The 23,172-nt window shown below is 38.2% G+C and overlaps 1 protein-coding gene across 2 annotated transcripts in view; it reads left to right on the top strand.

Moving 5' to 3' along the window:
• The window catches only part of LOC131677682 (uncharacterized), a 120,846-nt gene that overhangs the window by 83,327 nt on the left and 14,347 nt on the right, over positions 1-23,172 (top strand). Inside the window, exons 1-2 of one of the 2 annotated variants that reach the window (XM_058957643.1) lie at positions 19,850-20,110; positions 20,178-20,417. In XM_058957643.1, the coding sequence (XP_058813626.1) occupies positions 20,254-20,417 (164 nt within the window). In that variant the 5' untranslated portion in view covers positions 19,850-20,110; positions 20,178-20,253. Of the gene's footprint in view, positions 1-19,849; positions 20,111-20,177; positions 20,418-23,172 lie in introns of those variants that run through there. The other variant, XM_058957642.1, reaches the window with a different exon arrangement.

The following is a 23,172-nucleotide window of genomic DNA, read 5'->3' as shown; positions in this document are numbered from 1 at the left end:
GGCAGTGAATCAAGAACCGACATCGGCAAAAGGTCACGCCGAAGGGTGCATTTGCACGATGACGCTTCGGTATTACTTCGCTTGCTTTCCTATGGTGGTGACAGGTCAAATTGTTAATGGCACAAGTGCCCGGTGACATTGATCGATGAAACTAAAAATACGATCGGATACGACGATTTAGTAATCCGTTGTACCACTCAGTTGCAGTCAAATGGCACTACGTTTCCCATTCTGATAGATGGATACACATCCATATGTATGGCTTACAAACGTGCCATCACTAGCCAATGAGATGATGTTTGGTTACCAACGCTTTCAATTGACTGTTTGCTGCTATCGGAGACTCGACGATGCGAGGTTCAAAAATAAATGCGCCGATCGCGTTTCAAGTTTATCCGGAACGATCCGTGAATACACAAGTGACTAAAATCTTCAACACTTCAAAGCCATATGTGTATGGAAGCTTCAGAGACCATTTACAAATTTTCCCGCCAATCGAAAGGGATGTTGGTTGAAAGTCATGAACGAAATTTAAAATCATTTGAACAGTGTATTGACATTCAAATACCAAAACCAATTTCGAAAGCCAACACAACCGGTTAAAATTACTTCAGCAAAGATATGCACGCGTAAACATAAAATGTTAGATCATTCCTTAATGGAATATACAATTGCGCTTGCTGGTTTTACGCAACCAAGCCGAACTTCCGAACGTAAAATTGAAACTAATGAAACAATACAGCATTAGCATTAGCGGTAATAAACACAGCTTTTAAAACCACATCATTACTGGACACGAAGCTCCTTCGACTCAATTAGTCACTTCAGCTCAGTCAGGGAAATGGCTCTCGCTACAAAAAAGTGGTAAAAAGCGGTTCGTAAGTAATAAATATCAAGTATAAACCCGTTTCTTTTGCGCAGCGCTAAAATAAAGTGAAACCAACCGACAAAACAACCCACCATCTGTCTATCTGTCCATACAACCGATCGGGTTTCCACCCAGAAATCCGCCAGGCCGTTCGAGTCACTCCTTCATAAAATTTTAATCGCAGCTTCACTATAACTTAATTTGACTTCCAAGGGTAGCATAGAATTTTTTTTTTCAAAAAATCTGTGCAATGGGTTAATTTTTTTTTCTTTCGAAATCTGTGCATCTTATTTTAATCTTTCTTATATACGTGTATTTTTCAGTTTTTTGTAATTAGCATCAAAGATTTATGAAAAGAATTTAAAATTTCATATAACACAGCTTTCGAACAAGCTATTGATTGTTGTAATCGGAGTATCACCAGCACAGATATTTAACCCTCAAAAAGGCAAGCTAAAATTTTGACTTCAAGAAGCGTCGCTCCTAAGACCCAATGAAACCAAAATCCTATTTTTGTCGCTGAATCAGTGAGAGAATCGACTGTAATAACTAGCCGGGCCTCTAAGACCCCTTGTCTTTTTGAGGGTTAACACACGGACAATAGTTTCATATCTAGAAATAAGACCAACTTACTGTGCTTTTCTGCCGAAGTCATGCAATTTTTTTAATAACAATAAAACGAGTGTGTTTAGGTCATTAATATCTTCGGAGAATTTTATGAACGTAACAAAACTTTTTTCTTGATTCTGTGTATTCATTCATGAATTATTTTGTATATTGTTCAACATTTCCCATTTTTTCGAGAGTTGTCCTGGAGCTGGAGCTGTAGAGCTAAATTCTAGGAAGGGCTCTCCATCAGAATAACTCACTACAGTTGCAGACGAGCCGGGAACTGTCACCCACTAAAACACTGCCGAAGACCAATTGCAGCGGGCCATGATTCTCAATGTAATATTCTTTGTACGGTTCAGATATGTGCGGGCGTAGTGACTTCGCGATCGCGTGTGTCATCACGAAGGGCTCGAGCGTTTCTACGTTAACGTGTTCGATCGCGTGTGCGTTTATATGTCGCGTGTGCTAACGTGTATGTAACATCGCGTGTATAAATTCCATTTTATAACCGTGTGTCCTTTCGCATATTCGCGTGGGTTTAGGATGATCGCGCGCGACCGTGAATCTGATACTTAATTTTAAGGTGTACGGTTCAGATGCTAAAAGAGAGAGAGAGAGAGAAAGAGAGAGAGAGAGAGAGAGAGAGAGAGAGAGATCTTCCATATCACTAGAGTTCCCAGTCAGGTCGCCATGGAAAGTGTTGTCTAGTGGATATGTGCGTTATTTATGTATTGGTCCAGCTGAATGTATGGACCTAAGCTGCTAGGACGGAGGTTGAAGTTTGTCGGACGTGACCGATTCATAATCGCGCGAACACGGGCGGCTGTGGGTTTGCGTTTGAGACCGCGTTTGTAACCTCGTAAGTACTAAAACGTTCACCTTATTGTCGGGGTATGCATACCAATAATGTACGTTGATGATCACCAGGAGTTTAAGTTTTCGTATGTTAACGTTTTTGTCTTACCGTCGCTGTTGTGCTATCTTATGACAAGCGCCATTTAGCACATTCCGATAAAAACGATTTTTAACGTTTGAGATTGAATAGTTTCAAACTTGTAAATGGCAAAAATAATTCAATGAAGACAATTGATGCTTCTAACTATTCTGCATTAATCTCTCAAATATTACGAAGATCGGTTGACTATGTTGCGAGTTTCTACTATAAGTGTAAAGAAAAGTCGCACTCACACGTGTCATAGGTGTGTATTGATGACAAAATTTATATGACGTGTCATAATCGTGCATGAATTTTTTTCCATAGAAAAAATTCACCAATTATGAACTTTTGTATCTTTGGCTTCATTTGGTCTATAAACAATATGTTAGATGCATTTTGAAGGAAATGAGTCAGGGAATGCCATTGTGTTTATCCGAGAAACACATACACATTACACATAAACACATCTTATACATCAAGAAAACTGAAGCCAATCCCCATACACAGTCATTTGAAGCAAAAAATTGAAAATTTCTCAGCACTTTTCTCACTATATCTTAGTAACCAAGCCGAATGCCAAAATTCTGAAAACGCCACATTGTAGAGATTTTTTAGACAAGTAATGTGGCATATCTAACTCAGTTTACCCCAAAATGGCGTTTGTCATAAGATAGCACAACAGCGACGTTATGTTCTCGCGTATATGTGACATCACGCGTATAAATTCGATTTTAGAATCGTATGGCCATTCACATATTCGCGTGCGTTCTTGGATGGTCTCCAGGACCGTCATTCTGATATTTAGTTTTCGGTTCAGATTCTGACAAGGAGTGGGTCTAGGGGATATGAGAGCGTTTTTAATTGTTCCAACTGAAGGCATGGACCTAGACTTCTCCTACCGAGAATAGAGACATCCGGGAGTGACCGACTCATGATCACGCGAGAGCGGGAGTTTGTAGGTTTACGTTTGAGACCGTGCTTGAAAATTTTTAAAAATGTATTATACTGAGACGTTCACCGTATCATCATTATCATGTTTGCGAGAATGTGGGTGTGATTTACGTGGATGATCGCGAAGGGCTTAAGCATTTGTATGTCAATGTGTTTTTTCAAGTGTATGTGACTTCGCGTGCATAAATTCGATTTTTTGTCGCCATAGAAAGTGTTGTTTAGTGGATATGAGTGTCATTATTGTTCGGTCCACCTGAAGGCATTGGACCTATGCTATTAGGGCCGAGGATAGGAACTACCGAACGTAACACATTCATGGTCGCGCGAACGCGAGTGTTTGTATGTTCACTCCTGGGACAGCGTTTGTGAATTTATTAGTGCTAAAACGTTAACTTAATTACCGGAGTGTTTTAATGTTGGCGAGATCGCGGGTGTAAGTACGTGAGGATGATTGCAGTTGCATGTTCGCTCTTGTGATCAGGCTTGTGTTATCGCGTAGGTCACATTTGAAATGAACACATGCAACATGCAATCAAGCTGCTTGATCTCGTCTAAATGCCAACAAATGACACTTATTTACCATTAATAACAATTACATTCTGTTAGATTTTTTATGCTATGCTAACCGGGAATGCTGGGATGATTCACGTGTGTCCGTAAATTAATTGTACCTTAATTTAACCAATCCGATCTTACCGAATGAATCGAATCGAATGCACGAATTTAACACCAGTAAAAAGTGACCAACGAATACTAGAAAGGTTTACACACTATTCTATCACATACACCAGTTCTGCGTCCATCCCTGACCCAGCTGTTACAAATACTCAGACCAGCACATACACAGATAGACATACTACTACCACATAACAATTGTACACTAGTACTAAAAACTACAATTATTACAACACAACAACTAATAGGCTTCTACCCTAAAGCGGCCCTTACACGTTCAATATTTTTGTCAATATTAGAGAGTTTTGACAAAAGTATTGTACGTGTAATGGAAAAAAGTTGTATTGACGATGTGAATTTCAAACGGGACTGAAATATTGTACCAATATCGTCAACACTTGTATTGACAAAAATATTGAACGTGTAAGGGCCGCTTAACACTTCTTTTGATTGGCCTCTGCACGATGATAAAGTCGACTGATAAATCGACACACAATGACCCCCGTTACAAGCCGTGTCCACAAACACTTTATTAAAAAGTTTTGTGGTTCATTTGACAATACTTTAATGAAGAAATGGCCATGTTCACAAAAACGGCTGCAGCAAGCATACGCCAAAAACGTTGTCAATTGAATGGCTGATGGCGTCCGAAAGAGGCTAACTCACATTTTTTCCAAACCTGAATTTTTGCAATTTTTAATAGTTTTAAGTCTATATGTACTGTTCTTTTTGCTACAGTGAAAACTCGTTTTTATCAGCCCCGTATTCTGTCAGTTTAGACAACCAAAGATATACCAAAGGGGCTGATAAAAACGGGTCTTCGGTGTATTAGCAATCAAAGTTGAGTCTGGAGGTAACCCCAGTACTAGCTGGCGTTACCTCCATAATCCACACTGTGTCTTATGGAAACTCGAGAGTTCTCGTTCGTTTGCCGAGGTTTTAAGAAAAAGTGGTCTATCAATTCGCCATTTACAAGAGTTTGGTTACAGCTTATATATTGGAGAACCCGATATAAAACCGATTTTCCAACAGTTTTTACGGCATTTAATTAGCAAGGGACTGGAAGGTGAAGTATATTTTTCAATATTTAGAGCCATAGTACTCAAGGGAGAGCAAGGTGTTGAAGGGAGAAAGGCAGTCGGTTCCGACAGCATGAAGTAACAAGTTACTTTACGCTTGTCCGGACATGCCGTAGACTCAGGTGATTCGCATTTCTAAGGCCAAAAGACCCTGACTCCTACGGTAGCAGACAAAAAGTTAAGTCGCCGGTGAGCTCTAAGCTTGCATATATGATCCTTCCACGCTTTTCTAAACTTTCTCCCTTCAACACCTTGCTCTCCCTTGAGTACTATGGCTCTAAATATTGAAAAATATACTTCACCTTCCAGTCCCTTGCTAATTAAATGCCGTAAAAACTGTTGACAAATTGACTCAATAGGTCGTTAACAAAAATGGTTAACAAAAAAATGGTAAAAATAAAACCGATTTTAGTTGATTTGCGCTGTACGTTGACGTTTCGGCCCAAACAGTCGTTACTGAGGTACTGGAGAAAATCTCGGTAAACATTCGTTTGCCGAACTCCCGGTATACCAAAACTGTATGCAATTGTTAACCTTTATCGGTGTCCAAAATACAAGACACTATTCGTTTCATACTTCTAAGTAAAGCTTCACAAAGGAACTTTTTCCTACTCGTAACAATTTGGATCACTACTACCGATTCCTCTTCGCAATCGTGGAATTATGAATTATTATCGATGACAATATAACAATTGTGAATTTTAATTAATTTAAGCAATTAGAGATGAACTAGCTATGTTGAGACTTGAGTTGAGACAACCTAAATAATGTAATTACCTAGATTAAACCAAACGAATTTATAGGGCCTAGTGTGAAGAAGGCAAATGTATCAAAAGGGTTCAAAATATGTAGGAGTCGAAATCAGCTTGGCTACCCTATGTTCGATCTTTTTGCGATCTTCTTAGCTGCACGGAATCGCGAAAGGAAACGAACTGCATTGACTGTGGAAAGACGAACTGAGAAAAATGCGCTAATTCCGGTTTAGTAACTTATCGCCGTTATAACAGATACGGGCACGGCAATTCAGTGAAAGTCATTTCTGATCGTTTTGCTTTCCTTTGTATATAGTAATCAATTTATTTTTTATCGAAAAGTACGTGCCAAAAGTCATATATGTCATGGGTTGCTTTATCAACGAAATGCAACACATTCACGAATAGCGAGCCGAAATTGCAAATTATAACCTGAAAATTTAACCGCCTCGCCTACTGAACTCGATCGTAAACAAAAAAAATAGATGACATAAAGCAGTTCATTAGCCTTTCGGCACAGCCATCGGGTGTTATTATATGATTTTATGCAAATCGACCCAACCCAGCAACATAATTCTTCTGCCTTCTGCCTTGCGAAATACGCTATGATTTTCACTTCCTAACATTATGTTTGGTAACATTCGTCTGTTTCATTAGGAAATTGAGATTGGTGGTTATTTAACCTCTTAAAAGTTTTCAACTTCTTTGTCTGAACAAACAACGTGGTGTCCTAAGATCACCCCGGCGAAACGGTTAGTCACCCGTTAATAACTTAGCAATAGGCACTGCCTCACAGCGGAAGACAAAGGTAGAAAGTTTTATGAACATCTGCACAAAGCACGTTGCGACCGCGATACCTTTCCTCTATGTTTACCAATATCAACGAGCTAGCGTAAAGTTCGCATTGTTTCTTCAACCTGCAATGGTCACTGAACCGTACACACTAATGGGACCCGAAAGGTTATTACGTATACCCGCAGAAAAAAATAAACTATAGCTTGTAAGTAAACAATGCCAAATAAATTGTTACTAAACATAAAAATGAGAAAGTTGGTTATTTGCCCTCGGTAGGAAACGAGCTACGAGTTGAAGAAGGGCTACAACTCTCATTACCATTTCACAAAACGCGACGTTTTTCACAGTAATGGGAACCTATGGCGGAAAAAAGAGAAAAGTGCGAAAATGGAAGTACCGGTCTCCAAAAGATCACGACGATGACGGCGACAACTAGATACGATGCGATTGATTGAAAGCGTGTAACTTAGCAGCAGAAAGCAGTTGATCAAATGACGGGAATTACGTGCGGGGGGCATCCTGCCGAACGGATACGTACCTACGTAACCACAAAACGTGGAGTCGTTGATCACTATATAATGGCAGCAGCAACTGCAAAAATAAGAATAACAACAACAACAGCCACGACCCAAGAAGGCGATGACAACGTGATCTGCCACTTTCTTTTTTCGCGGCTTATCTTCTGTTAGCAACCTGTGAGTTGTATCGTGGTTCAATAGCACAATTCAAGCTAGACAGATGTTGCTGAACTTAACTAACATAGATTAAAAGCGAGGACAGGATTCGTTCTTTTTCCAATAAAAAAAACCTCTTAATTTCGTTTATCTCTACGAAAAGGGTGTCTCAAAATCGCCCAATGAAGGATGTTCGTTAGACCAACGTTAGACGACATCCAAAAAACCATTTAACAAACGGCTACCGTTGGGCCCGTGTGGGACGATTTTGAAACAATTTTTTGGAATGTGCAGTGGGAATCCTGAATTCTGAGAAAATTTTGCGACGAACTTTATGAAATGAATATCTGTTAGAATTGGCGAATACTTGGCAAGGTTAAGATAAATATGTTGTTTATGATCAGAAGAGTAATCTAATTGTTTAATTTTGAATATGTGGTTTCTATGTCACTATTAGGTGGATACAATCAGTAATATCCTCGTGAATATTTCGTGTGATGAATAAAAAAATAATTCTATTCGAAAACAAATATTTCTTTTGTGTTTCGATTTTACAAAAAAAATCGATTAACGTACATGATTGAATCGGAAAATGTATGTTAAATCGAGGTATACCTGTAATGCCAACTGTCAGGATCCACTTAGAGGAGATATTCTAAATAACGATTATGTTTCGAGCACAAGTCACAGCAGTAAACGAAAGAGAAAAGTTTACTCTTTTGTATACTGATAACAGATGTGTTTGCCGATCGATAGATTGTGCGGATTTTCTCCTAAAATGAATTTTAACAATCGGTTTCTTTGTGAGAATATCAAACAAACTGTATTTTTGAATATGATCATTTGATAGTTTGATACCAGAAATTGTCCTTTTAAAGTTGACATTACCTTCGATCTAGCTAAAATGAATATGGACCACTTTACGCCTAAGCCAGCGGTATCAACATCCGAGTGAAAAGCGCCCCTTTAGGCATTTCGCCGACCCGAGGGAGAAAACTTGCTAATTCGATCGAACCGAGCTGTTCCGGTTGATGCCTAAATTATCGACTCGCTGTTGCTGTTCCGAATTCGTGAGTTGTGAACGATCGAGTTCACCTAACAAAAGAGGGAAGGGGGACACGTTAGATGATTAGCAACTGCAGCAAACGATTGAGAGCGTATCGCGAATAACCCCCTACCCGGATTAAACCGAATGCACACAACTTTGTACCTGCTTTCGAGTCGTCCAAGCCTTCCTCGACTTGAATGCGTCGATTCGCTGCACAATGGGTCAATAGTATCGAATCTTCGACCGTTAGTAAACATTTATTCATAACTTTTAATTTCTGCTCCATTTTTGTAAAACATTTAGAGAATTTCTGTTAAAATATGAATGCTAATGTGTAGAATTTTTGAAGAAGTTTTTTTTTATGTTATGATTGGATGTTTGTCGACTGGCTACGGAATATTCACAGGTATTTACGGCTTTCTCAGTCTGAATAATCTGGACAAACGATTTAATTATAGATTTGTTAAATCGTTTGCCCAGATTATTCAGACTGAGAAAGCCGTAAATACCTTTGAGTTTTTTTTATGATTTGCAACCAATTTCGTTCAAACTATTCTGCAGTTCTCCTTTTTGATACGGTGATATGGTACAGTTAGGAATTCAATAATAGTATCTTACTGAATGCACAGAGAACAATTAGGATAGTCACCCTAAGTCTTCGTACAATCTTTTTAAAATATATTGCATTGTTAGAAAAAAACCAACTTGTTGAGACTGCAGACTGTTTTTCGGAAAGTAGGAAGAAAATTATGAAAAATACTTTGATGACTGATTTAGTTATGGAATTTGCGTTTCGACTTCGTCTCATCAGAATTCGACGCTAACTTAGTGACAAGACTAACTTAGCGCCGGCTTAACGCTAGCTCAAAAAAAAAATTACAGTACAAATATCGCGAGTTATGAGCTCGGATTTAAAATATACGTAAATAGCACTATACGCTGGTATTGATGCAAGACGTAATTCACGTAGATTGGTTATGCCATTTTAGTTGATAGCAGCGAAGACGAGGTTTAGTAACATTTCAACCTAGACGTTTCAGTATTGGAAATACGGTTCTTCAACAAAAACTACTGAAGCTGTTCCCTTCCTTCAAAATATATGCATAATTACTGGTGCAAATTATGTGTGCAACTCTAACCATTTCGGGCCTTCGACAAAGTTGTTTCTAATAGCATAGTCAACAACTTCGCTGAAGACACGTAGCCTTTAAATAATATTTTATGAAGAGTCGATTCTACATAATTACTTTTAGGGTATTAATCACCGCAATTAGACAGAGTGCTGATGCAGAGCATGACCGACTTACAGCGCAAAAGGCGTGATGGACAGTGAGCAACGGTATCGGGAGAGTAATCACCTATGGAGTACGCTAGATCCACCGCTGGGGACTAGTCAACTAGATTGCGACAGGCCGTCGGGCGCCACGCTCAGGCCCGTAGCCAGGATTTTGTTTCGGGAGGGGCTTAAAAATTATTGCATAAATGTATTAATTCTGATGACTTGAAACAATCACTGGAAACTGAACGTAATTATGAAAAGTTCTTAGTGAAAACAATTCCAAAAATAAGACAATAGACACTAAAAACTCTAATAATATGTTGCCTGTTACAAGAAAGGCTATAGTGCATCGACGAATTAAATTTGATTATTTTTGATTTACAAGTTAGAAATTTCTCTAGTTACAAAAATGAATAGTCAAGAGCTCAAAGTATTAAGGACTGCTTGAAAATGCTACGCTGCATGCTACGCTGCTTGAAAATGCTACACATTCGATACACCTTTACAATTTGTAGAAGACGCTAAATTGGAATGAGTAGAAAAATATCCAAAAACCCGTCTCATGAAACTTTACACGCATTTGCTAATCAGAAGAACGAAACCAACGTCAAGGTTGTCCCCATGAATAGGAATATATCAGTGTGAAATCAAAGTTTACCGTTGCAAAGAATGTCCGAACAAAGTGAATGTCGAAATTTGCTTCAAATCTTCTGATAAGGCAGGCGATTTGTAGATGCAGAAAATAGGTTCAACTCCTATTTTCATGATCAGGTTTCTTTCTACTATTACTAGCTCTTTGACTTCATCCGAAGTTTGCGTTAACTCGACTTTATGAAATTTTCAATTTAAATGATACTGATCATGTCGTAATCAAAACAATCCTGAAAAAACACATGTTTTTTTCATTTGACTCTCATAGGTAATGGGTTAAAGACTATCTTCGACAACATTATCAGGCAACTCAGAATAACTATCTTTTTATCTATTTAAGTTGATTCTTTTTAGGTACTTTTTATATCATTGTACTTATGAATTAAAAATATCGTAGACTGATTTTCCTAGATCCCTAAAACTATAGTAAAAGTCAAAATGTAAAGTGAGTGCAAAAACTACTGATTTCACTACAAAGCAAGAATGCCTTAGCTCTATTGACTTTTGACAATCTTGCAAAACCGTTGTAACTTGAGAAGATTACCTAGATTAAGTAAATATTATATTTGAACATTTTGGTTTTATTTATTTATTTGAAGATTTTATTTCAGAATTCGTGGGGTTTTGGACAATGTCAAATATATATTTCAATGATTTAATCTACTAATGGAAACTACCCAGAATTTAATCTACTGAGCGAAACTGCTCAGAATCTATTCACAAATCGAAAGAAAATTACTTAGCACTGATTACTCAATGCTTCTAATTTACATAAAATTTGGTAAATATAACATTGATGACACCACCAAAATAACTAGAGACTATAAACATAGATAATAATTTCAGCATCACTTGCTTCCGACACATGGAAGAGAACACTTGCACTTAATTTGCCGAGGCTTTCTTCTAGAGTTGTCTGTTTTAAATTACAGCAAATTATCCGTTTCCTGTAAAACTTTTGCAAAACTCTTTGCCAATTCATTAAACAAATATGAACACTAATCTGTTTAGTAATAGGTTTGTTTGTGAATAAAAATAATTAGCTCTTGATTTTTTTCAATCATCATCAAGATTGGAAGAGATGTATGATTTCTTGAAGAAAGTTGTAATGTTTGTCTGATTACATGTTTGTTTTATCACTATTTGGGAAAAAGTTTCAATTAAAGTTGTTGCACCTAACGCAACGAAGACGAAATGAGAAGATCAGAGCGCAATTCGGAAAGAACTCGTGTTGAGTGTATAGTAAAGATAGAAGAGTGATCTTGAGTCGATTTAGATTGGTTGATTTTTTCCTCTCTTTGCTCTCTTATTTAAGATTATCTCTCTCATTTTATTCCATGACGAGCAAAAACGGAACGAAAGACTGTCACATACTTAAGACATGAAATCGAAACTGTTATCTCAACTTATTGACTTATAGATTCAATCAGTCCCAACATTTTAGTCCCTCTTCGTGATTGCCTATTATTTTACCACTTTTTGCCCGGTCCACTTTTAAAAGAATTTTTTTTGCACGTTTGTCGAAGATATCACGGATTTACGGATTAACAGTGTATTAGTACGGAACGAATTACTCGTAACAATGAAATGAAGCGTTAATAAAAATGGTATTGCGTTAAAATGACGCGAAATGAAAATTCTATTCTCGGCTCAATCGTTCTCAGATAAATTGAAATACTTTTTGTGTAGCGCAGAGTAGTGTACAGAGAACAGAGTGTACAGTGTGCACTGACCTAATACAGAAATTCAAAATTGTGTGCAATTCAAAAACTTATCATTTAAAAATAACAAACTGGGTCGTGGGTCTTTTATATATTTCCTTATGTAAACAATAAAAATAATATAACGAGTTTATGTGGTTGTCCTACAGATCTCGCGCAAGCGCTTAGCCATTGCACGTGGAAACCTGTTTACGAGGCGAGGAAATATTTTTTTCCTCGCCAACTATGTCTTGGGGGGGAGTAGTTCATTTCTATCTCGCTATTGTACATTTCCGTGTCATCATCGTAGTTGCTGCCTTTATGTTCGCGAATATCTTCCTTGCTTTTCGCCCTCAATAATTGCCCTTCCAAATAGATTCCATTTCTCCCAAATGTGACATTAATCTGCGAGTAAGCGGTATCCGATCTTGTAGCGGAACATTCATTTTCTCATAGTCCATATACAGAAGGATCTTAATTATAGCATTGTCACACACAACCTTGTGCTTTAAGTTGTGCGAAATGAATGGTTTCGTCTGCACTAATTTGTTGAGCGCTAAATGCCTGCCATGGTAGAACTGGATAGAGCCGGTTTCCGAAAGTCTAATCTTTATTTACACCTTCAGGATGCGAATGATCAATAATTTTATAATCACTGCATTTGGCTGAAGCACCAATTCTTGCTTCTGCTAATCATTAATCCCGACAGATTATTACAGCTACAATTAAAGTAACGGTCTCTTGTATTCTTCAGACAAGGCACACAATATAAAAGTTACTTTTTTGTTGTTCGCTTCGCACTGGCTCGAGCAAAAGCATAAAGCACACTGAATTTCGTGACCATTGCCTTCGGTGGTTAGAAATAGCCTTCTTTAACTTTTTCTCAATAATTTGTTCAAACCAAATAAGCAACAAGTTTTGTTAAAAGTCACCGGTTTTTTAAATTTATTTTTGAAAAATTTCGGGGGGGGCTTTAGCCCCCTAGCCCCCCCTCTGGCTACGTGCCTGGGCCCACGCTCCACCCGGACTTGCCGGACCGACCACGGTACCCTCCCGGTTGGCCCGATAGACACTTCTCTCGCCGGCGAATTCTTCCTCTTTGTAGGCTAGGCCATCGTCGGGGACTAGACTCGCGAACAAATCGGTAGCTCAACGAGGAAGTGGTACTGGTACTGTGCCATCAAAGGAGCCGAAGAGCTCAGTAAATTAGACAGTATGAAGTTTCTTGCCCAGATTGTCCTCGTAGGGGAAGAGCACTAATTCTTGACCTACAGCTAGCTTTCCTACTGCCATACAGTAGGGTTACAGCACACATTCTCGACACATTGCAAGTTTTCGACTATTCACACAAGGTGGAAAAACGTTGTGTGAATAGTCGAAAACTTGCAATGTGTCGAGAATGTGTGCTATAACCCTACTGATAGAACTAACTACTAGGTAGTTGGATTAGAGTACGTGCCTCCAACGTCTCCCCGAAGTAATGCCGTGGAGGAATCAGGTTCCGTGGAAGAGTAGTTGTTTTAGCGGGTCGGGTGGCTGCCCAAACCCGTTGAGTCATTATTTATACTAAAAAATACAGACTTTTTTCCGATCTGGATGAGCTGAGTCGAATGGTATATGACACTTGGCCCTCCAAGCCGGGATTAGCTTGGAGATTTTCAGAGTGATTGCATAACCTTTCTATAAGAGAAAGACAAAAATATGTCAAAATCCAAAAAAAAGCCACATCTCGTCAAAAAAAATTTGAGATAACATAAAATCTCGACGTTTCATGCATTTTAATGACATTGGGCATCAAAAATATAACTTCGATTTTTAAATGTTCCTTTACTCCCACCTTTCAACATTATTCCGTTCCTGCTGCTATGGACTCGGGAACCGTCGTAGATGGCCATAGCGACATTGGTTTGTAATTAGGGATCTAGACTGGCAAATCCAAGTAATTTTGTGCCCATTTCAATAAGTTGCATCATTTTGATATCATAGTGGTACCAGTTTAAAGGGAAAATTTCTGTGTGACCGCACTCTTCAACCCGTAACTCCGAAACCGGTATTCCGATCGATGCAAATTTTAATAGTAACCGATGGAAAGGTTGTACCTTTCATTGGAGACTAGGTTTGTGCAAATTGGTCCAGCCATCTCCGAGCAAAATGAGTGACATTCTTGGCACTAAAACACACATACAAACTTTCTCCGATCTTGACAAACTGAGTCGAATGGTATATGAATGACACTCGGCCTCCGGACCAGGATTAAGTTGACGATTTTCAGAGTGGTTGCATAACTTTTCTAAATGATTAAGACGAAAACGGAAAATTTGCACTAATGGGCCTAAGCCGAGAGCTTCATTTAATGGATCGCATTGAAGGAATCCAAGCAAAATGCAACAAATATATAAAATGTTTAAACACTCTCTTAACCAGGAACTCTATAAACTGCCTAAAGAAGAAACTATTAATTAATTTACAAATATTTAGACCGGCGATACAATTCCCGATTTGGGCGAGTTGTACCAGGAAGAAAGCGCTTCAAAGGATTCAGCACGGTTTAGCACGAACGAATTGCACAGATTAACAAACATAGAAAAAATAGAAAATATAACGAACAATATTGATATAATTGTGGCAGTAATATTGTCATAGCATATTATATCTTAATGATTAACCGAATCATGTAAGCAATAGGGATTAAAAACCACTACTTGTGGCTGAACACCCCAAAAAACAAAAATAAGTTAATAAAAATCAAACACAGTGTAATTATGAAATCATGAAGGGTGGTACCACAATAGATACTACTAAATAGTGGTCGCAGTGGTTCGTCTCCTTAACCGATTCTAAAACATCCGACCGAAGCTCGTTTCTGATTGGTTCCCGCTAATTTCATGTACCGAACCGCAAATCTTCAGGAAGTATTGATTGAAATGGTCGATTTCTATTAGTTAACCTTGTTGGATGAACTACATTTCAACAACGGGACAGTAGGTGATTATTAAAATTCAACCGGCTCCGTGAACTGACTGTAACAATTAGTTTGTGCTAGTAACGAGGGACAATTTCAACAAAAATCTCCCACCCCGTGAACGTTTTCTTTAGAAAACTAATTAGCCCTTATCAGCGCTATCAAACAGTCAACCAAGAATTAAATTAGAACATCATTTCCTCTACGAACTATTATTTTTATAACCGATGGGTAGAAATTAGCATAGGCACACGGAAAAACCCGATTTTCGATCATCGGACTGAAGCCATCCCTTATTGATTCCTGCTAATTACATGGACCGAGCTGTTAATCTTAAACCGTTTTTGTTCAAGCTCTTTGTCGATGGAAGTGAGCTGATTTCATGCGATGGTCAGCCCCTTTGGTTTCAAATGTAAACTGAACCGAGTACAAAACTACGGGTCGTATGGGAGTGTGTTACACCCGTACCGACAACATGCGCTCGTCTGGTCACGGTGTAGTAGGAAAGAGTAACGGAAAGCAAAAATCGCACTTGGTTCGTGCCGGTCTCTAGTTTGCTGCCCGTCGTTTGCTGAAGGGTCACTACGCCGAGCGTGTCGGTGCCGGGGCACTCGTCCTGGCAGCAGTGCATATCCTACACACTTAAAAATATTTACATCTCGCAAGATGGACATAAAAGGAGCGTAACAATTCACTTGAATTTACATTCAAGAACATGTAAGAATGCCAAAACATGTAAAATTCCATTATTTGACAGCAAAATACGTCGCAATCAAACTTCCCGAAACAACGAAAAAACCGCCCTTTTCAGGACGACTATTATCTTCGCATAAAGAATTAATTTGTTTTCACTATGGGTCACGGCACGAATAATTCTTCGTTACTGCTGCTGATGCTGGCTGCTAATACGACAGTCAAATGAAAGGTGAGAAAAACCGATTCGCGGGAATACGCGTTTTCCCCCACCATCCATTTAGTGGCCAGTGTTACCACAAGCATTTTCAGTTTTTGATGAACATTCCAACAATATTTTAAAAGATTGTTGCTGATTGAAACAGAAGGAAAAAGATCTTCAAATTTTTATTTTTCAACCCTATTTGTTCTAACGAATCATTTAAAAAGTTCCCCATTCAAACGGGATAACGCTCTGAAGTGCAGTTACGACACTCCGATTATATTCCTGACAGTATCCACCCATATTTCAAATCAAGGAATCTGAAATTTTCGAAAATCTGACAAAATTTGTGCCATTTCATTCCTTTCTCCTACTAATGCTAGCAAAACCAAAATGAATATGCGTCTTTCCCCCACCATCCATTTAGTGGCAAGTGTTGCCAAACGCATTTTCATCTATTCATCAATAACATTCCTATAATATATGCAAAGAATGTTGCAGATTTGAAAAGAAGGAAAATTGTTGGCGAAGGAATTTTAGTTTTGTAACCATAATTATCATAATGAATCATTTGAAAATTTCCCATTCAAATGTGATTCCGTTGCATATCATTAGATTTGAATTAACGTCTCGAAGTGTAGTCACGACACTTCGGTTATGTCGCGCAGACAGTACTCACCCATATTTTTTAAAAATAAATAATTTGAAATATTTTTCGCCCAATTCACTTTTTATCCGAAGTACACACTTATTTTTTTCTGTCGCATCTCAGCTTTTTTCGCATCTTTTGTCGAAATCTCAAGAACTGAGATCTCAGTAAACATTTTTCTTTTGCTGAGATCTCAGTAAAAGTGGCGTTTGATAGTTGAGACTCGGAAGATATTTCAGCGGAAAACTGCAAACCAACCTCACTCTACTGAGATATCAGATTCTAAATTTTCTGACTACACGGCTGTTGGGAAATTGACGAGCCGAATTAAGTGTGTATCAACACATTTGGAGTGTATTCTACATCTCTCCGGTTATGTCGCAGACATTACCCACCCATCTTTTTTGTCGTGTGTTAGCATTATCCAGCCCCGTGAATACCGTCTGTTACCTGAAGCTGCCACCAACTTACCTGCAAATAAGCCTGAAGCTCTTTACCACATTGGATAAGAAACTTTAGTATGTCTCTGAGTCTCAGTCGTCCAAACATGGTTTCGTCTATATAAGGACGGCCGAAGACTCGAAATCGCAATTGCGCTACCGCTGGACAGTTGCATATCAGATGATATGAGGTTCCGTAGTCGGATTCACAAAGATCACATGAAAAAGACTCAGCGCGCTGAATAGTTGCCATGTAATAATTGAGTTTGCAGTGGCCGGTTAAAGCCCTGGTCAGCATGCCGCAGTGGAGCTTCGAAAAATGTAGGAGATTTTTCGAAATCACTGGGCACGGTTGTTCTAGAAACGCCTTTGTTTGGCGACACGTTTGTAGATTTCCCCAATAATTGCGGTGCTCGGACAAAGCCCAGGACCGATTTTTTTGCCTTATCCAACTTGTCGAAATTGGCAGCGCGGGCTCAGGACCAACGAAGTCAATCGCTGAACCTGCCCTGGCCAATTCGTCAGCCCATTCATTTCCAGTAATACCGCAATGTCCGGGCACCCAGACAAGGTAGATAGTGTTGACAATGCTTAGTTCTTCGATTTGGGTTCGCCACGCGATCACTAGCTTGGACCGGGATTTGTCTGAGCTAAGGACCTTGATTGCAGCCTGACTAGCGGAGCAGAAGTTTATAACTCTGCCGGACAAACTCAGCTGAAGGACCGTTTGTATCCCGCTCATCATCGCAAATATTTCTGCCTGGAATACAAAAGGATAGACCGCAACAACGCACAGCCCCAAAAAGCTGGCCAAAAGCGAAAACTCCAAACTCGTGCAATAGCTTCTAATCCAACATGACTGGTTTCCTGGATAGTCACTAAACAATTTGGAAGCCTTGTTTGATTTATTTATTTCATTTACAACCTGCATGAGCCGTCAGAGTGAGAATAAAATAAAAGCGATGAATTCTCGTCAAAAACTTCAAGATACTTTCATTTATCTAAGAACCAGTATTATCTATCGGCTAATCCTAAAGTATCTACTAAATCCATTGCTATGTATATTCGAAAATTGAAATTTACCACATATTTCAATGAATATGACAGTTATATTGGAGCTGAATATCTTATACAATATGTCCCAAATATGTTGGTATTATAAAGTGATATTCATTTATGTTCGCACCAGAAACCTCAAATTTCAATATCATTTGATAAATCAGTGTCCCAGTAACTGAATCCAAAATAAAATTGCTGCTACTTTCTGCCATTTTGTGTTTAATAGGCAGTTTACAAAACGATGTATTATTTAGTTTCATACCATTTTTATGCGATTGTAGAATCGACTGCTTTTTCAATTTTTTAAACAATTGGCCTACTTTCAGAGAATATCTGTGCAAAATTTGAGCGGTTTATTTCAAATATTGTAAAAGATACAACGCTTTGAACGAAATAGACGGAACAAGAATCACGCGCAGCAAAACGGTCTTCTTTGCACGGAATGACGCTTTCGAATCATTCGGGCACTGTTACAGAAAGTAGAAACCTAACTTAAAGATTTGTTTTATGAAGGGATTTCACAAAAGTTTGCCATTAAATAGCCTTAGGTTATGCAATTAGTAGGTATTCAGAACGATTTTACTATTTTCGATTAAAAAATCAGCAAAATCAAAGAAGAGGGCATTTTGCCCCCGATGGAAGAGAGATATAAATTAGACAAAAGTTAACTATTTAGTAGATTTTTCATAAATAGTTCGACAAAATAATGAACAAAGGTATAAAAAGAACTGGAATGCACTGATATAATAGTAAAACAGCATTTATAAGAGCTGAAAATTCTTGTTGCACAAGCCACGTTAATTACACGAGAAGAAGAAGAGAGAACACATTATTTTTTGTTTATTTCTCTAGCTGCTATTGATGTACGGTTATCAAACTTTGACAGTGTATGTTTACTATGGCAGACTTCCGACTAGTGTTACCCTTTTCTAGAAATTTTGAGCAGTTTTCGATATAAGCAAGGGATTATTTTGCCCCAAGGGTGCGTTTTACCCCATCTTTCAAATTTTCTTAGCCATACTGGTTATTAAACACTCAATTTAGCTCGGCAATTTCCTAACAGCTATTCAGTCAGCAAATTTAGAAGCCGATAGCTCAGTAAAGTGAGATATGTTTGCTGATTTTCGGTAAAATATTGTCAGAGTCTCATCTATCAAACGTCACTTTTACTGAGATCTCAGTAAAAAAAATGTTTGCTTAGATCTCAGCGGTTGAGATTTCGGCAAAAGGTGCAAAAAAGCTGAATTGCGGCAGAAAAATTTAAGTGTGTATACTGATTCTCACCAAAAGATTCACGCTAATGTATACGCACTCTATCGATTGTAGACCGAGTAATTAACCAAATAGTATGACTAATAGGATCCTAATAGGATCAAAACAGGCTTATTACCCCCAAATAACAAAATATCGGCATACAAATCATTATCTTAGTCTTTTAAATGCTTGAATCGATCAAAAAGCGGTTAGCAACGAATAAAACCCATTATATGTAACTGCTTCTTTTGACAAAATTTAACCATCCGCGGAAAACTTCCCACTATCCACAATCGGCGAGACACGCATGCTAAAGCTGGCAGCGTCACCGAATCTTTATAGTCGAAACAGCAGCATCGTGGTTGCTTCTCAAACACTGACGGTCCTGGTGTTGGAGATGCGCCAAAGTGCGGGGTGAACTTCTGCATTGGCCGACTCGACGATAACTGACGACGAGCGACGGCCCTCTCCGACCAAATTAGTGCTAAGTGTGCGGCGGTGGCGGTGGCGAAAACAGCAGCGCGAAGCTTTATAAATACAATGCGCCAGACGATCAGGTCTGTCAGTCTCGCTTGTGCTTTCGTGGTCGCCAACACCCTTGAGCTCAAAGTGCAATAAAAAAGAATCTAGCGACCGTCTCAGTGAAAACAAAAAAATACGGTGAACTTTCACTCGTCAGACGATTGAGGCAACAGAAAAGCTTAGCAGAAAGTAAAATTAGTTCCGTTTGAACTTTGCCAACCGAATTAAAAAAAATGAAAGTGAACAACAGTTATCGAATCAAGTGGTTCGAAAGTGACTTCGCGGTGGACATTACCTAACAATTCCTAGCACGTGTGTAAACTGCAATCAATAACGAACGCACAAAACGGTGTTTTCTATTTCTTCACCATGCAGCACCAACGTCGAGTATGTGGCCCTCGGGCGTCAAGTACCGCCGAAGATTTCACTCAAGCGGACCCCGCTCGAAGGGATGTGCCCTTCGCGGGAACCACCACCATGCGTTCCGGCCAGCAGACGCTACCGTACCCACGACGGAACGTGCAACAATCGGAAGAAGCCCCGCTGGGGTGCGGCCCAGCTGCCCTTCCATCGGTTTCTGGCCCCCGACTACACGGACGGTGTCGAAGGGATCAGGTGAGTTTGATTGTTGTTTTATGTTTGGAAATAGTACTATAAATCGTTGAACAATATGAATTCGCATAAATGGATTGAGCTGAAACGAATGAAGGAACGGAGCATTGAAATGACATAATTATATTGTTCATCAAAATGTTTTCAATTTTTAAGAACAAATATTGGAATAAAAACGTGTTTAATCCACCTAACAGTGTGATGAGACATTTCTTATAACTCTTATCACTCTTCGGATATTATATCGTTTGCGAAGCAGCAGCTTCGCAATGTTTTTGATAACACATACTACATGGGATAGTGGCAGGACTCAGAGAATCGCTCAAATCAGCATAGGACAACATCAGTGCTAGAAATCTCAAACCAAATCAATGGGAAAGCGAAAAAATGGCCCATAAAATAGACATACCAACGAATTATTGTTAATGCTCTGTTAATAAAATATCTATATTGTGGTGGGAAAACTGAATTTTCCTAAAGGGGTTATATATTGTACTGAAACAAAAAAACCGAATTTTTTTTTGAATCGATTTGAAGTTTATATTTTACTCAAATTTCCAACGCGACTGAGAACTAAGAAATCGACGCTTTTTCTTGAAAAGGGCGATACTAGCAGTGATACCATTCAAAGAAAATCAACAGTGAATATTTCCAGACTTAGTTTTATTTCCTATTTAAGAACTATTTTGTTTTTTTACATCCTAGATTGCATGATTCAGTGATAGAAACCCAAAACTTCATAAAGTATTTGAAATTATTAAATTAAAATTTGTTTTTGCTATTGAAATTGACAAAATGGTAGTATTGGCCCTTTGGCGATTGTTTACTTTTTCGGTCCCATCTATCAGCATTGAAGTATCGATCGCCCTTACGTTTTTTTACAATAACTACCGTTTTACACCACCGATTTCGTCCGGGTTTTTTCAATAGAGATCATTGTTACTATTTACAGCTGGTATCAGTTTGATAATCCTAAAAAAATACGAAAATAACAGTTTCGCCTCTAAACTGCTGTGTAGCAAAAAAAGTATCGCCCTGTTTGTTTGCATGGAGCGTGGAGGGTGAAACTTTAAATAAACAAACAAAAATACAGTTTCGCCCGTTGTATTTTTTGCTGTAGTTTAAGAAAGAAATATCGTAGAATCAAAATTTTTAGGTTAATTTGTTACGTTTCAAAGCCCTCATTCGCATGTAAGAAAAAAGCCCTATGTTTACATTTGTAAGTATCGCCCTTTTCACAAAAAAAGCGTTGAAATGAAATCGCAGCTCCTGATATCACGCTATCTCTGAAGTACATGCGTGCATAGTTTCAAATTTTACTTCGACATCGACTTTTTCTAAAGGTGACTTCCCAGTAGTATTCTTGATTTGAATTATTATCGCTAATCCTAATGCTAAAGAACAAATAAAAACCTCACGAAAACGAACCGTTTGGGAAAATCATCATCATTACTGGAACTTTCATTTTCACGAAACTTTTCGATAACCTTCCGTCACTTGCGTTAATGCACTGGGTGCACACTGCACAGTGCTCTAAAAATCTAGCGAAATCGTCTTAGGGCACCAACGGGTCTGTAAAGAATACTAAAAATTAATTTCTATTCCATAATTTTCAGTTCAGCAATTCGAGAGATCGTGCTCACCGCAAGCCATGAAAAATAGACTACGTTGTGAAGCGATGGTCACTATTTATTAAAAAAATCACGGTTAAATAAAAAATAAAACTATTAAAAAATTTCAAATAGTTTATAATTTTCACAAACTTATTACGAAAAATTGTTTAATAAGCTTTCGTAATATTGTGTAGGAAAAAAGCTGAAAATTTGAAAATAAATCTGAGGATTATGATTGATTACAGAACTCTGGAATTTTCTATTGGAATGTTTTCAGGCAGGAATTTGATATTGATGCTATTAGACAACTGTGAAATCAAGACCAATAGATCAGTTACATATCAGGACCCCATTCCGACAATTTATCAAAAGTCCTCATGATGTTTACAACAACAGGTTATCAATCTACGGATCAGATAATGTTATTGTAATATTGAATTAAATCAGTTTGCATCAATAAATTTTCAACTCCAATCCAATATTTTTTTTTTGGTGTGGTGGGGGGGGGGGGTGCTGTATGGTGTTAAACCCCAAAACCTTCTCTTGGCTACGCCGTTGCTTGGAGTTATTTATTTCGCTTTTCATTTTCCGAAAGGTTTCAGATCGATCCGATGGTCATAAGTTAGAAAAATTGCAGTCAGAAGGTTCGCACAAATGAACATTTTTGCACTGATAAGTTATCAAGTTCCTTCCAGACAACTTGGAAGTGTTCGGTGCGGTGATTATTTCTAGCGGTTGTAGATAGAAAAATGAAATACAAAATTCGATTTGTCGAAATAATGTTTGGCTCATTTCAATGGATTATTTCTATATTGAACAATAAATAGGCGACAAAGAGTAATCCACAAACAACAAGCCATAACTTTTAAAGTATTCAAAATAGATATTTGAAGTCTTCGGTAAAGTTATTCGCAAAAGTAAGAGCTACAAATTTGTAGAAGGCATCATTTCGATATAATCACTTCCAAGAAAATTTGTGAAAATATCTCACTCATAGGGTGATTAATCAGCAAAAGCACAATACCAAAAGAAAAGGCATATTTCCTCCATTAAATTCTCCGAAGATACTATTGACCTAAAATAAGCCGTTTTGGCGTTAATAATAGATTACATGTTTTTGGTCATATTTCTGGCAATGGGAAATG

Source organism: Topomyia yanbarensis, chromosome 1, assembly GCF_030247195.1.
Source record: "Topomyia yanbarensis strain Yona2022 chromosome 1, ASM3024719v1, whole genome shotgun sequence".
Taxonomy (NCBI): Eukaryota; Metazoa; Arthropoda; class Insecta; order Diptera; family Culicidae; genus Topomyia; species Topomyia yanbarensis.
The sequence above is the reverse complement of the archived record's forward strand: the minus strand, read 5'-3'. Positions and strand labels throughout refer to the sequence as shown.